The 17,150-nt window shown below is 35.7% G+C and overlaps 1 protein-coding gene across 1 annotated transcript in view; it reads right to left on the minus strand.

Moving 5' to 3' along the window:
• Positions 1–2,419: 2,419 nt before the first annotated feature.
• The window catches only part of LOC128024993 (protein bicaudal C homolog 1), an 85,633-nt gene continuing 70,902 nt past the window's right edge, over positions 2,420–17,150 (minus strand). Inside the window, exons 10-21 of the mRNA XM_052610928.1 lie at positions 15,665–15,890; positions 14,520–14,669; positions 13,565–13,746; positions 13,277–13,418; positions 12,010–12,163; positions 11,760–11,916; positions 10,616–10,655; positions 9,275–9,429; positions 8,867–9,020; positions 8,070–8,227; positions 7,691–7,790; positions 2,420–4,854 (exon numbers count right to left, since the gene is read on the minus strand). Coding sequence (XP_052466888.1) covers positions 4,724–4,854; positions 7,691–7,790; positions 8,070–8,227; positions 8,867–9,020; positions 9,275–9,429; positions 10,616–10,655; positions 11,760–11,916; positions 12,010–12,163; positions 13,277–13,418; positions 13,565–13,746; positions 14,520–14,669; positions 15,665–15,890 — 1,749 coding nt within the window. The 3' untranslated portion in view covers positions 2,420–4,723. The remainder of the gene's footprint in view (positions 4,855–7,690; positions 7,791–8,069; positions 8,228–8,866; positions 9,021–9,274; positions 9,430–10,615; positions 10,656–11,759; positions 11,917–12,009; positions 12,164–13,276; positions 13,419–13,564; positions 13,747–14,519; positions 14,670–15,664; positions 15,891–17,150) is intronic.

The raw sequence follows: 17,150 nt of genomic DNA on the forward strand, positions 1-17,150 counted from the left end.
TTGTCAACATTTATTTCATTTGGTACAGGGCTGGTATAGTTAGCTAAAAAAAAAAAAAAAAAAAAAAGCATTCATTACTTAAAATAAATGTTACCTTTTAATGACAACTATAATAATAGCCCAGTCCTCCATATAACTGAAACCACTTGAATGACACACTGTATCTTTGATGGTAGATTTTCCTTTTCCCTGATAGAAAATTACCTTCACAAAGCTTTACATGATTTGTTTGTATTGCCACCGATTGTAATGACTAGAGTAAAGCACAGCTGATTATAAATTATTTAACTGAAATTTAAATACTGCATTGTTTGGCAAAATTAATCAGGAGAAGAATTTAATGCTCTGAAAAATACAGCTTACTGGTGTTGATCTTCTATAATCTACAGTAGGATTTTCTTCTTTCTGTTTTGTCCAGGTTTGCTTGTGTCTGAGAGACAGCGGTTTGGGGTCCGTTACATAATGGGAAATACTTCACAGTGATTGTACATCCCATAAACAGATCAGATCACCTCATATGACCTGTCTTCAGTCAAAACATGAAGGTCAGTGTCAGACGAGGTGAAATGTTTTAGTATGGATCTCTACTGATGTTTAAATCTGATCTACTAATGATTGTTATGCTGCTAAGAGATGCACTGAGGCTTCTGAATGTAAATAAGGAGCATGAGCAAAATGCAAAACAGAGGCAAAGCACCCTGGCATGTGAAAAGATCATGAATGTGATCCAGTTATGTCTTGTTCATATAGGCTATAATTAAAATATTATGTCTGCTCTGAAGTAATCCATTATTCTTATAAATGTGGGTTGCTGTTTTTAAACAATGTTTGCTAAGTTCATGTGACAGAAAGGAAATAAGAATAATTTCTGACAGTAACTGACCAAAAAGTAAAACTTACTGTCAGATGAAGATGATTAATAATGCCAAATATTGCGGAGCAGTAGTTTAAAGTCACGCCTGGCGCCCCCTGTTGGAGAACAAACTAAAGTAAAGCATCTACATTGTAAGATGCATAAAACACTGAACTCACTAAAACTTACAGAAATATAGAGATTTTATGCTTTTTATATTTTATGCTGTAAAAAAATAATGCAGAAATAATACAAATTTGTTTATTCTACATTTTTATGTGAAACCCACATAAAACTCTTATACTCTGAGGTGTAACTCTTCTTACTCCTATGTGTAATGTGCAAATGTAATAAACATAATGCGAATTAATAATGATGAATAATAGATTAAATTACCTGAAAACAACAAATGTAAAAATTCTAAAGTGGTGCATAAGATGGCCTTTCAAATGAAGGCAGACTTCTCTGCTTCACAAAGAATATACATTGACACAATGTGGTCTGTCTATCCACAATAGAAAAAAAAGCTTTTTTGGTCCGGCTTATGTGAGTACACATCTAAATGAATAAATAAGTCCCTTTCAATCATGTTTGTATCAGTTTATGATAAGATGTCTGGATGCTGCAGAGTTCATTCTTGTGTTATTTAGTTTTGTTGTGGTGAAATAAACACATTCCATCCTCTCAGTAACCCTTGGACACTCTCTTCACATTGTATCCACAATCCAGACAATGTGGCAATCTTTAAAAGCAGGAATGCAAGCTTGCCAGAGGAAAATGAAAATGTTTTCCTCTTTTTTCTAGCCACAAGCTGTCCTGTTCCGTCTCCAGTCCAGGCCTGGCTTACAGTACGTTCAGAGATAATCCAGGAAAAACACAATATAGCAAAACAGTTACACCCGGTTTTCAGACTATAATTCTTTATTCTGTTCCTTACAGATTCATATCTGCTTGCAAAAAAAAAAAAAAAAAAAACAAACAGAAAAAAAAAACACTTAAAAAGAACATCCATTTCCCAAAAGTCTCTCTGTGTGTGTATTTGTTTAAGCAAAGGATTTCACTGTGATCACTAACATATTTGTGACATTCAGTAATCAGAGCCTCATAAACCCTGACTGGGTGTTGTTCATCTCAAAGCACATTAACACTAGTCTTTCCTCTCTACTGCAATTACATCTAGTTTAGTCAGACATTAACAGTTCATGTCACTAATGAGGGAAATGAATCATTATGGAAAAATGATGCAATTTTAAATACACACAGCAACCGTATGCCACGTCCAAAAATGAATTTACCCTCATGTCTTTTCAAACCTGTATGAGTTTCTATCTTGAATATTGACGGTAGCCATTTACCTCCATAGTATTTTTTTCTATACTATGGAAGTCAAGTGGCTACCAGCAACTTTTTGAACATTCTTCAAAATAACTTTTTTTTGGGGCACAACAGATGAAAGAAACTCACACAGGTTTGAAACAATTTAATGGTGAGTAAATGATGACAAAATGTTCATTTTTGGGTGAACTATAACCTTTAAACTCCATAGTGGAATACAGTAAGATGGACAAGGTTTGCATATGCTTTATTCTTTCATAACACCTTCAACTTATAAAGAACATTCAGCGATACCACTTTTATGGCAATTATACAAATACATCATCATAGAACAATACAATGGAGTATATTACAAAATCTGCACCACGCTTACAGATTTCAAAAGTCATTCCCAAAGCACTGGCCAATTAACATACATTTAAAAAGAACAATACTGGTTAATGTGCTTTAATATCCAGTTTTTACTTCACTGCTTTGTATATTTGTGCACATGATGTAACCTCATAACCCTAAAGGGTTATGCATTTGACTTTGGCCAAAAATACTCAAATATGTGCTGGCCATGTGAAGACCATGTCAAAATATTAAGACGTCTGTTTTCCCTTATTTTTCCCTCTTAGGGAGAGAACAAAACAATTCTACAAATGAATTACAATTGGTCTCTTACTAAAGAGGCATTTGATGCATATAAAAGGCACTAATCTAAGATATATCAAGCCATTTACTGGAAACAAAGTCTATAAAATTCATTCGCTTTAAAAAACAAGAGACAACCAATAAATGCGTACAGTATGTGCATAAACGGAAACATTTAAACCTACAATGGCAAAGCGATCCTTTGCATAGTCTGTTGCATATTTATTACTACTATTAATATTTTTAGGCAACACCAAGAGCTATTGTTTCACTCATTTGTCATCTCAATTTGATTAAAAACGAACAAACAGTACAAACCATTACACAAATTGATCCGTCTGTAAATTATCAAAGCAAACTGCTAAACACACTCATAATAAGACAATACACACAATACAAACTCAAAGAGTACCTCTATCACGTGAGGTACAAATTCAACACACTCCAGAGCTAAATGAAAATACAAAATATATAACGTACATGTAAAGATAAAGCAATGCACTGCAAGATTTACTTTGTAAGTGGTACTTCCTAGTAAAATGTGTACCTTTGAGAGATCGATAGTCTTTGATTGCTTTGGAAAAGTTGTCAGTGCAAGACAAAAGGCACTTGGTGGTTTCAATCCTCCGGTGTACTGTACACCTGGCAACATTCACAGCTTCAGATATAGTCAGAATTAAACGAAGAAAGAAAAAAACGCTTTGGAAATATCTGAAGAATATGACGAGCATGTTGGATTAACGTTAGAATGGATAGAGAAGATGGAGAAAGGAGAAGTAAACAAAGCGCTTTAGAGGGCGAAGGAAGTCTAGAGCTCAAGAAAGCAGCACAGATTTTGGTCGCGTGCAAGAGAAAAAAGCCATGATCCAGGAATTCCGAGGCTTTACTAAAAAGCTGGGTTTGGGGAGTGAGGGAGTGAGTGAAGATTTGTGGTCTGTGGCATTCAGGAAGGTGGTTGAAACAGAGCTGGCGTCATTTGCACTTCTGTCACTGGCTAAACTGAGGCACTATTGAGAAAGCTAGAGTACTACTGACAGGCCAAGACTAAGCTCGAAAACCATGGCCATCCTTAGCTGACACAGGGCCCGATGCGAGGTAGGGAACGGGGCCCGCCAAGGTGGGGGATGGGGGGTTGTGGTTGGGCTTCCTCCTCGGTCCGTTTGTGCTAAACATGCAGCTGAAACATTCTAAATATCTTCTTTTGAGTACCATAGAAGAACTAAAGCCATACACTCATTTTCCCTTCAACAGTAAACCATTTCCAGTTTTAGAAATAATAGATAGAATATGAACTGTGGAACTTATGATATACTTGTTTTCATTTGACCTGAATGAAAGCAAGCCTGTGAGGGATAGACCCACGGTCCATTTCATTTGTGCCAAATGTAATATGCCTTCCACTCTGACTAAGATCCATAAGTAATAACAACAGGCTAGTGATTTCACTGTGATGTAGCCGTGGGATGAAATAAGCTTCCCTTATGGATAGTTTGTGCAGAACACATTGGCTTGATATCTATTTAAGTGCTTTAAATAAAATCCATGCACGTCTAGTCAGGCAAATCTGCCCATGGACGAAGTATTTAGCTTTTTTTTAAAGTGCAAAGAATTAGTATGTTGAAGCCTAAGATGAGCATATAAATAAAATATGCCTGCTCCATATACAAGCACAGTGCAGGAGATCCTTCATTATAACATGAGTACCATATTGCATAATGTACCATACTGCATATAATATTCAACAGTTCTTTGACCCGAAACCTCTGATCCATGGACTTTGTTTAGTTGGCACAGTTTCAGAAGGTCCGGGTTTTGGTCCAGTACTGTATTATATCAGGTTGGAGTTAGGAATGGGAATTTGTGCAGTTTCTGGCTGTCCAATGAAGCGTTGGCATGGGCTCACCAGCGCCCACTCACACTGGCAATGTCTGTGTGGAACTGGCGTGGCAGTCGACCGCTCGCGCCCCCTTCTAGGAATGATGAACGGATGTTGGGCGGCTCAAAGAGTTTTCTTCGGTTCTTGTTCAGCTCTGTCAAAATAAAAAGTGGATTTAAATAATGCATACATTCATGTTAACATCACATTAAAATGGAAGAAGTGAAAGATCTCGTCTACCATATTGCGAATTAAAAGGTCAAAACATTTGTATAATATGGAACCTTTTTTTTGTTGTTGTTACTTTTTTGTTTTTACGTCCCTGAGGTTGTCAGAGACATAAACGTCTCATGCCAAACTCATCTTCTATCTAGTCGACTTTTACAGTCTCACTGTTTTTTTAATCACGCCCTTGCAAACTATTCAAACTCAAACATTCAGGGGAAATGTCTTAATGGTTTTGGTTTTAAATAAAGAATAAAGGAGTTGTTTTAAGCTTAATGGTGATTACATTAAAGTCATGTGACGGTGGTGTAGAACATGTATAGCCTACATTTAGCTTTTTACCTCTGGTATTGCATTTAAGCTTAAAAAATTCATAAAATTTGTGGATCTTATCAAGATGAAAAAAAATGTGTTAGAATAATAAACGTACAAAAGTTTGCTTACTCTGATTATACACGTACAACACATTTGACGTCTGCATTTACATCTGCAAGACGTATTTTTTAATGTTTGCTCATCTGAAATACATCTTTAGGACATTTCCTATCAGATGTCAAATAGACGTTTAGAAGATGTCTTTATGCTTATAATTTACAATGTATGTAAAATTGAGATGTTAAAGACGTCTATCAGATGTTTGTACACAGCAGATGTTTCCAGACGAAGCGGTCTATAACAGCCATCTTGCAGACGTATGTGTGCTATCTGAGAAGCTGATACAACATAAAAATGCACAACACAATACACATATTGGGTATATCAATGCATGTTGTAAATATTTTTATTTTTTAAATCAATACATTTCAGTGAAAAATGGATATTTCAACATTTTTCTCATCTCATTTAGATTTTTTTTCACTCAGCTTGTTGCATTCTCCCGCAGTGTGTCTTAAAAAATGGTCTAAATAAGGTATACTGCCTTAAAATGCTGCCTATGTTGACAACTAACTAGATTTTTGACAGCTCAGTCTCAGTTTAGGTGGCATTGACAATTCAAATCTTCCAGAGGAGGACATTTCTCTCTCTGGGACCCTACTTGCATCAGCCCAGTTTACAGTAAAGTGTGACCGAGGTCCGTCAGAGACATAAACACAGTCCTTCCTCATACCTCTACTCTTTAGAATCCCATCCGTGCCAAAATTTCATTTTTAACAGTGAAAGGTCTACCTCAACCTCAGGCATTGTGTTTTATTCTCCAACCAGGGCTGATAAAACAGGAACAATGTTTTTGTTTTAGTAAATATCCTTGCCAGACTGCAGGAAGTCATTATGGTTATCGAGCAGTGGGTGGTCGAAATATATCGCAGATGTTTGAGATGTCTTATGGCCAAGTTGTCACTTTCACTTTCTGTCATGTGGACGGTCAGTCAACCCTGGCTGGTTATGTAAGTGGAAAGCCAAATCCAATTTCAACTCTGACACCTCAATAAATCATAATCATAATCCCCAAACGCTGCAGCTGTCCAAATTACTCAAAGCTATTAAAAAGGCAAATCTTGCATGGCATGTTGTGTCCATCTGCGTTCACGGTTATTGTTCTTTTGGTTGGTATCAAGTTGATATTAAACTTTCTTAAAGAAATGTAACAAGACCAGTCTTTCTGCAGTAAGTATTGACTCAGTTTTATTAAAAATCTTATTAAGAAAATGAATGCACAAAATAAACTTGGTGGGAAAAAATGGGAGAAAGACGTGATATCAAGACAGAAGCATAACTATTTGAATACATAAAACACACTCTATTAATGGCAAGGCTAAATGGGACATAAGGGATACTCCACCCCAAAATGAAAGTTTTGTCATTAATCACTTACCCCCATGACGTTCCAAACCCATAAAAGCTTTGTTCGTCTTCAGAACACAATTTAAAATATTTTGTATGAAAACCAGGAGGCTTGTGACTGTCCCATAGACTGCCAAGTAAAACACACTGTCAAGATTCAGAAAAGATTGTGACATCGTCAGACAATACGCAGGCGAATTAAGCTCTTTCTTTCAAAACAAAGTGTAAATATACGTAGTAAAATGTATCCTTGTGGCATGGCTAACACAGTTTAGCATACGCCGCCTGCGTGATGAGAAGAATTGTTGAATAAAGTCGTTATTTTTGTTTCTTCGTGTACAAAACGTATTCTCGTCACTTCATAATGTTACAGTTTAAACACTGATGGCCGATGGACTATTTTGACGATGTCTGTCATACTTTTCTGGACCTCGACAGTGTAATTTACTTGGCAGTATGGGACAGTCACAAGCCTCCCGGTTTTTATCCAAAATGTCTTAAATTGTGTTCCGAAGATGAATTAAGCTTTTATGGGTTTGGAACAACATGGGGATTGATGGAAGTGATTAATGACAAAATTTTCATTTTGGGGTGGACTATTACTTTAAGTTCATGTAAATTAAACATTATAATTTCTTTTTTTTTTTTTATGATGTCACAAATTTTACTGTAATGTTTTATGGCTATATTTACTCTTTTTATCCACAGAAATTGATTAAAATCTATTTGGATGCATCAGTATGAGTTTTGGTATCAGTGATACTTGACTCTATTCATATTACAAACTAGAAAAATATTTTGTTTCAACATACATTTGGCGATTTAGTGGCAAACTATAATTATGATTATAAATAAATTGTAATGTTAGGTGTGATTAATCATCATTTATTACAGAAAAATGGTATTAATACATCAATTTGATCGATCGATGGCACCTATATAACGCTATTGTGTTAACCCTAGTAGTTCGGAAGGGAACGCACCTGAGATGGCCAGCAACATTTTCCTGCGCGCTCCGAATGTAGTAATGCCGAGCTCTTTCAGGTCCTGATCAGTCAGTGTGAGGAACGTCTGAAGGTCAATCTGAGAAATTCAAAAAATGAGTTAGCTGTTCACGCCAGTATTTCAAGTTGCTTCATAAAAGCCTATTTTGCCAAAGACTGTGTTGTTTAACAGATTTAAAGTACATTTTCAACACGTGTTCTGCGCACGAAAATATGTGCAGCCAAAATAGGTCAAGCGCTGAAAGACATAAGAAACAAAAACAACCTCCCAGTGACAGAAATCATCTAAAAGTCATAAACGTGTTCTCATTTCAAACAGCAACACTAACAGAGAAGATATCGGCAGCTCCGTCTGTACCTCCTGCTGTTGGAAGACGTCTGTATATTTCCCGAGGCCAAGTTTACTAAAGAGCTCAGGCAGATCTGTTCCTTTGAAGGAGGTGTTGAGATTACAGCCGTTAGTTCCCGTCACGGACGAGATGCAGTCCATGTAGTTGCTGCTGCTTAGGTAGTGCTCTATTACAAAAAACAACAACAACAACAACAACATGGTTACAGTGTTTACCAGGTTACCAAACTTTACACTTAAACCAGTGAGCTGCCTTCCTAAACAGCATTTTTAAGGCTTCGCAGATACCTTGGTGTGGCCAAACTGCATTCATAACCTTGTGAAAAAGAAGTTAACTTTATATTTTTAAAAACTACACTTGCAGATATTATAATACTAATGAAATAAAAGGCCACTTAAGTACTAGAGTAGAACATACTTATACAGGTACATTTAAAAAGTGCACTTTTTTATAAAAGTTTTACTTTTTAAGTACATATTAAATGATTGTTTTAGTATTTTTGTGGTACTTTACAGAACACTCACTTTGATGTGTATTTGATGTCAAATAAATTAATCTTAAATGTAGTGATGTTTAATATTACATTTAAAGTAAATATATTTTAAATGTACTAATTGCAACTTCATCATTACAAATAATATGCAATATTCAATAGAAATTACATAAAATTGTAGTCTACCATATAGTAAATGCTTATTAGTAGATTTGCCAGTACTCATATTTACACACACACACACACACACACACACACACATATATATATATATATATATCACAGCTCAGTCTTGCTGACTGAAGAGCACACCTGTTTTGTTCTGCTTTCTTTTGGGGCTGATGGGAGAGGGAAAGTCGCTGTGTGCTGGGAGCCCGCTCCCATTCCTTTCCCTCCAGTTCTCCGAGTCACTGCCACTCGCCACCCCCTCTCTACTGCTGGAGCGGGACAGGGCTAGAGGCGACCCCTTATCACATTTCAAAACACATATCATATTAAGCTTATTCCTCTAAAATCATGCAGTGATGCATCAATGCAAAATAATAATAACAAGCATATAGGCATTGCCAGAGCTAATCATCTCCAGTGAGAACACTGCACACACTTGTACACCGAATGAACTACAATCAGCATACAGCAATTCATAGGACAAGGTCAAGGTTTATTTATGTAGAATGTTGACCAAAGTGCTTCACAATCTGCTGGAGCGCTTGAGTTTACCTCATATGTAGTTGACATGGTGGGTTTATAAGATACGTGGTTTGCCCTGCGCAACTCCTTAATAGTTTCTGCAGGCATAGACTTTGAGAAGCCCAGACCGCTCCATGTGTTAGTAGGGGTACGGACCTCCGTCACCACTGGCTTCTTCAACATGGCTGAACAGAGAAACACAGAAAAAATAATAATCACCCCTAAATAAAATGACATTACAAAAATTTTAAATGAAATTTTATTACATATTTTTTATTATATTATATGTATTATTTATTTATATATTAAAAATAACATAATAATAATAATATATAAAAATATTATAAATAATAATAATAATAATATACGTCATATGTATATTATTACATTATGTATTATAATTTACATTTATATATATATATATATATATATATATATATATATATATATATATATATATATATATATATATATATATATATCTTGTTAATAAAATATTTTCATGGTATAAAATTAAGTACAAAAAATCTGAATAAATATTTATTACATTATATATATATTTATATATCATATATATATATATATATATATATATATATATATATATATATATATATATATATATATATATATATATGTTTTTTAATTTATAATTTTAACATATCATTATTTTTTTCACATTACAGTCATGAGCATGATTTTATTTATTTATTTTTGTTGGAGGAGGATTTATGAAGTAATTGTCATGAAAATAATATCACGGTGCAAAATATGTAAATAGTCCTAAAACTTCAACTTAAAGCTTAATATAATTAATATACCCGCAAAATAAACATATTTTCTGTCAATTTGTGGTGAAACATGACCGAAACATGAATGTTATTGGTGGTTTTTGTGAGGTGTAGGAATCAGGAATTATAATTAGTTCATCAAGAATTTAATGCCAAATTCCCCTGCACAATAAAACAGTGTGCCACATTTCCATACAGTTCCAACATAAATCATTAACAAAAAACTATTTACAGTATGTGGGCAAGAAGAGCGTTAACACTGGGTACATTCCTCATTCTCAGGTCCTTAGTTTACATTATGAAAGCTGGACACAGGACGTGAGGTGTGGAGAAGCTTTATGAGGCAGAGTCTATTTACCGTAAATGTGAAACAGGACTTTAATGACACCCTACTCACTGCCAGACATTCAGCCTGTGAAGACACTGTAGTTCTGCTTCGTTTATTGCTGGCACACTAGACTAAACACAACCGGTTTCCTATTCCCCAACAGCCTACCAGCAGAATTGTCTTTAACAATATAGAGGGGTGGAAGACCCTCTTTAAGGCTCTGTATACAGCTTTGATTTGTCAAGCACATACCTTTGGTTGCCAATAACTTCTTTTGCTCATAGTCAAACGCCTGTAGAGGTGAACAGAGAGAAAGCAAAGAAATTTTAGACTGTTAGGAAGGATTTAAGAATGATTTCCTTCATTTCTCCTGTCAGCTTGGTTTATAGAATGAGAAAGGCAAATGGGGAACATTGCCTCATTCTGTCAAAAACATTTACTAGATTGTGGCGAGCAGAAAAGTGACGACTTTCTGTTGTTTCAGAAATATGGTATTGTCTTGATAGATAAATAATTTTGAAAGAAGTCTCTTATCCTTACCGAGGCTGCATATTTTTGATCAAAAACAGTAAAAACGATAAATATCTTATGTTACCTATTGTAATATATTTTAAACTATAATTCATTCCTGTGATGCAAAGCTGAATTTTCAGCATCATTATCCCAGTCTTCAGAGTCACGTGATCCTTCAGAAATCATTCTCAAATGATAATTTGCTGCTTAAGAAACATTTATTTTTATCAGTGTTGAAAAGAGTTTTAGCTTCATAATATTTTTGGGGAAACCACGAAATACTACCATTCAAAAGTTTGGGATAAGTAAGAAAAGAAAAACTCCATTCACAAGGATGCATTAAATAAATGAATTTATGATTTTATGAATAAAACATTCATTTTTTATTCATCAAAGAAAAAAAAAGTGTCATGGTTTCCCACAAAAATTTTAAGCAGCAAGAACAGTTTTTAGCATTGATAACAATAAGAACCATTATAAATGATTAATCATAAGTTATTATTGATAATAATTGAGCAGCAAATCAGCATATTAAAATGATTTCTGAAGGATCATGTGACTTTGATGACTGGAGTAATGATGCTGAAAATTCAGCTTTGCCTCACAGGAAAAAAATACATTTTAAAATATAATCAAAACGAAAACAGTTCTTTTAAATTGTAATAATATTTCACAATATTATTGTTTTTGATCAAATAAATGCAGGTTTAGTGAGCATAAGAGACTTCATTTTAAAAACAGGCAGTGTATTATTGACAGGTAGTGTATTATTTCCATAAGGGATGTTACTGAAACACTGAAAGCTAATTGAGATATTGATGGCTGCTCTTTTCATTCGATAATTGTCTTTGGACCTTAGGGAAGCACTTTAAGAGTTCACTACCTGGATGTTGGAGAAGGGGGATTGGGGCGGCAGGCGGATTCTGTCTGAATTCTGCTGAGCGGCCCGTTCGGCTGCTCTTTCACTGCCTGGAGCACGTTTATCAGCCACCGGACTCTCCGAGGCACTGGAGTCTGAGTCTGACAACAGACAGTCTGAACTATATGGGTAAAAGTGCAGATAAATAGAACAAATATGTTTAATCACATAGTGCTCAAACGTCGACTAGTTGAGGGATTGTGTGTGTTCATACTGTAGGAGGGAGTTCTTGGTGCCCTGAAGCAGTTCCAGGGCTTGCCTCTTTCCTGACGTCGTCTTGCAAGATGCCAACATCTGCTTCAGTTCATTGCTGTTTCCCGAGTGAGAGGGGCTTCGAGGCATGCCCACCTCCACGAACGTATCTGATCCTGAACACACACACGTAGACATAGACAAAAGAGTGTTATTCTTTCCTCAAGCCCCATATTGAACGTTTTAGTTGAGTAGTTTGAGATTGTTTTCCTGCAGCACTCAGCATCACAGAATCTAGCACAAGATTGAATTGACTTCGCCTCATCTGAAAGCAAAAACAGACTGTCTAAATGGCTGTTAGGCCAACTCAAACAGATTTAACAACACTGGAGCATGGGAAACCTTGGCCTTGTATTTCCACATATGTCCCGTTCAGAGAGCAGGAAGGAATGGTATAATAATTTGGAATGGAGTTTATATTTATCCATAATTAGACTGACCAAAGTTAATAAATTCTCGCTATCAATCTAGAGAAGGTCGAGGAGTTGTTTCACGTGTTAATCAAATGGTTGACATAATTCAGCGGTGAATGTCACTGGTTGCATTAGGCTCGAATAAAGGAGAGTATAATATAGCTTTCAATTAATGTGGCCTTGGAAAGTGGCATGCATGAAATGTTGATTCACACGACAGACATTGCAGTTTACATGAAGCTTGCTGGCATTTACCAGATAAAATGACTAAATTCTGACATAAATCAGGGATCAGTCTTGCAGAATATGCCATCACACTTGACCGACTACAAAGGTTTTTTTTAATTGTTGCAAAAAGTAAATAAATAAATAATAATAATAATAATAATGATTGCAGAAAAATTATAAAATGAATAAATAAAATATATTTATTTGATCAAAAATACAGTAAAAAAAAAAATATTATTAGGATTTAAATAACTTTTTTAAACTGATTTAACTGATTCTTTGATAAATAGAAAGCTCAAAAGAACATTTATTCTAATTTATTTGAAATATAGATCTTTTTTTAACAATATAAATGCCTTTACGGTCTTTTATCCAGTTGATGTGTCCTTGTTGAACAAATTATAAACATTAAAAAAAATATATATATAAAATGGTAGTGTGTATAGGTATAAGAAAAGTTTTATCTTATATTAAGCATTTTTTTAACTAAGAAAAAAATAATAATACTTGTCAAGAAATTGATTTTTGCAGTGTGGAGAAATGCATCTTGTAATGAGGATACAACGAGGAGCTGTGGATAATGCAGACCTTGGTCTTGACTGGATTTGCTGGACAGCGGTTCAGAAGGGCAGTGGGGACTGGCTTCCTGCACAGAGTCACCATGAGCTGCGGTCAGAACTTTATCTGCCAGAGACGCTGAAGACATTCTGCTGTACATGGTGCTGGGCTGCTACACAACACACATGCACACAATATTCTGGTCAAGAGGATACCAAAGAAGACTATGAGAAATATATACACAACATTAGCATCATTAAATAACATTTTTAGCATAAATATAGATCATCTCATGATGGTGAAAGAATACTTGCTCACTTTGCTACTAAGGTAGGAGACAGCTTTACTGCAGTCTGATACTCCGTTGACATGGGCGTCTATGGGGGCGAGACCAGGTGGAGGGGACGGAGTGTTGTGGGTGTAGCCTGACACCCCTGACAGCAAGATGCTGGTTAGAGTGGCCTGGGTGGCTGGATGGATCATCAAGTGCGATGAGAAAGCTGAGAAAAAAAGTTTGAAAGACCTTTTACCATAGTATAATACAATTCTAACATTAAATATAATATATAATACAATAGAATATAATAGAATAATGGACTGCATTCTAAAAAACAACAATGTGAATGTAAAGTGGACTGAGACTGTAGAGAAACATTCCAATTACCGTATTTTTTGGACTATAAGTCGCACCTGAGTATAAGTCGCATCAGTCCAAAAATACGTCATGATGAGGAAAAAAAACATATATAAGTCGCACTGGACTATGAGTCGCATTTATTTAGAACCAAGAACCAATAGAAAACATTACAGTCTACAGCCGCGAGAGGGCGCTCTATGTCTTCAGTGCAGACTACAGGAGCAGTGAGCAGCATAGAGCGCCCTCTCGCGGCTGGAGACGGTAATGTTTTCTATTGGTTAATTTCTCTTGATTCATTTCTCTTGGTTCATTTCAAATTAATTTTGATGAATAAGTCGCACCTGACTATAAGTCGCAGGACCAGCCAAACTATGAAAAAAGTGCAACTTATAATCCGGAAAATACGGTATATAATAAAATTCCAACATTAAAAAATCTAATGAAATAGACTGGGTTCTAAATAACAACGTGAATGTAAAGTGGACTGGGACCCTACCACAACTATAGGGGAGCAAAGTAATCTCCTTTCAAGTTCATGTACACTGTTGTTTTATTTCAAGATAATGTGAACATATGAGATGTTGAATCCATATAATGTGTTTGTTTGTGGAGGAAGTCTGTCAGTCTTCTCCTTACCTGGAGTGCTGGCCAGTGAGTTGGGCCAGAGATTGGGGCTGGGTGTACCAGAGGTGGATGTCTGTAATGGGCTGATGGAGCTGTTGAGAGCGTTGAGAAAGGAGTTGGTGGAAGGTCCTGTCATGGACCTTGCTGTAGGTCCCAGAAGACCTACAGGTCAGGCAAAAAATATGAGACAATAAACCATAAACACAATTTCAACAGAAGACATATGCTGAACACTTAAATAAATAGTTCAGAAATGAAAATCTACAGCAAATTTAATTACTCTTAGGCTGTCTAAAATGAATTTTTTGTTTTTGAAAAATTCAGCATTACATCACTTGCTTAGCAATGGATCCAGCAGTGAATGGGTGCCGTCAGAATTAGAGTCCAAACAGTTGATTTGTTTCTTGCAACAGCTTTTCAAAAGACATTGATGGAATGATGGACTGGAGTGGATTATTGTGGTGTTTTTATCAGCTGTTTGGACTCTCTTTCTGACGGCACCCATTCACTGCAGAGGATCCATTGGTGAGCAAGTAATGGAATTCTACATTTCTCCTAATCTGCTCAGATGAAGATACAACCCATCTACATCTCCAACGACCTGACGGTGAGTAAATTTGTAGCACTTTTTCATTTTTAAAAAGCTCTTAATGTGCAAGAATTACATCTCATTCTGCTGTTCAGCTAATGTAGTGTTAGTTTTTACATAATTTTAGTGATTTAGACTCCTGACTAAATTCTTTTAGTCACATTTTAGTCCCCCTACTTTTTTTTTTTGGGGTGCTCTTAATTTTTACTCTTTTTAGTCATCTTTAATGCAAAGAAAAAAATGCAAAACTCATGTACAGTAAAACTACAAATTCAGGACCACGCAGAAGTCTAAGAAAACTGGTTTAGTCGGCAGAACCAGCAATGACATAGTTAGTGGAAGTGGTAATCCTGTAATGCTTTGCACTCACTTACATGCCTAATAATAATGCCCCCTTGCTTTTAGTATTGTTCCCACATCCCTGCATTTTTTACTTTTGAATACTGTGAAGTGTTCTCCAGTTTCAGTTCACACACGCACACACACACACAAAAAGATGTTTAGAAGTTGATTAGAAGACTAGATGAACTTTAATAGCCATGGGAAAAAAAATGTATTCTCTTCCTACCCAGGCTGGTGAGGCCGAGGCCGGCAGAGGCCAGGATGTCGAGGCCAACAGGGCAGCTGAGAGGTGGAGGTGGAGGTGGAGCAGGGCCAGACGGAGGACCGCTGCTGTTACTGCTGGTGATGCTGTTGGTAGGGATTGATACACCACTGCTCTCCAAACCCAACAGATAACGCCTGGCCTCATACATGTTCAGAGCGTTCCTCTCCACACTCTTCACTATCACTGACTGACAGCCCAGACAAAAGAGATTTACAGTTTAGAAATCAGCTCCCATCCACTAGTAGGTGCTATATTTTATTAACACTGTGTCTGATTGGTGTCATTCCAAAAATAACAACAGCAGAAGTTGTTTCAACAACAATAGAATAATTAGTAATCATCTTCTAGACAGTAAAGGCCTGCTCACACCAAAGACTGTGACTTTAATGATAAAGTTGTAAAAATCGTTCTCAATTTAAACTATACCAATAACGACACAGATGAACAATGTTGTTGGAGTCAATTTCAAAGTGATTTTTCCCACTCTTCAAGTGTTGGCGCATTTTATCATTATTTTGTTGTCTGGGAGTTTCTGCTGCTTAGATTCAATAGATAGATGCTCTTTTTTAATAGGAAGTAAATTCTGTTTTAAAGTAAAATGTATATAAAGTATATGTTTTCATTTAATATCATGTTCTTTTATTTCAAAAGATCAATGATATTTTTATTTCTCACTATCCCTTTAATTCATGGAATACGTGTTTGAGCTTGCTGAACTAAAATGGATCTGAGAGTGGAGATTTTCTGTGGCTATACTTACATGTCCTCATATTTGCCTCTCAATTGGGGGTTTATAAAGTAATTCCTTCTTAGCACACGTACTGTATATACTAGTCACTAGCAATCTATTAGCAGAGTGAAAGAAGAGAAGCCAGAGGCATCAACACAAATCACTGAAATGGAAAAACAGAGGTTTATACCAAGACTGATAATTTACAGTGCTGCCATTCAGCCTAAAACACAGGATAGGATTTCACTCTTGACCATGACCAAGGATGTGAAGCGTTCCCAGTTTTTCCACATACTGCTAGTAAACTACCCACAAATCCTATCCGTTCCATACATTACTTTACAAGACTAGGCGTCTTAATTTTAAGCCTCTGAAAGAACTAGGCCTTAATGTTTGATCTGAAGATTCAAGGTGTCTTACATGGGGACATCAAAAATCTGGAGACTTCAAAATTTATGAATGTTCCTATTAGACGACTGGGACCACTAGGGTCAGAAAGATTTTTTTATGTTTTTGAAAGTCTCTTATGCTCACCAAAGCTGCATTTATTTGATTAGAAATATAGTAAAAATGTTAATATTGTGAAACATTACAACTTATTATTATTTTTTATATATATGAATGTATTTTAAAATGTAATTTATCATGTAATGTAATTCCATTACTCCCATCTCCAGTGTCACATTATGCTGATTAGTTTAAAAAAAAATAAAAATT

Source organism: Carassius gibelio, chromosome A12 (assembly GCF_023724105.1).
Source record: "Carassius gibelio isolate Cgi1373 ecotype wild population from Czech Republic chromosome A12, carGib1.2-hapl.c, whole genome shotgun sequence".
NCBI lineage: Eukaryota > Metazoa > Chordata > Actinopteri > Cypriniformes > Cyprinidae > Carassius > Carassius gibelio.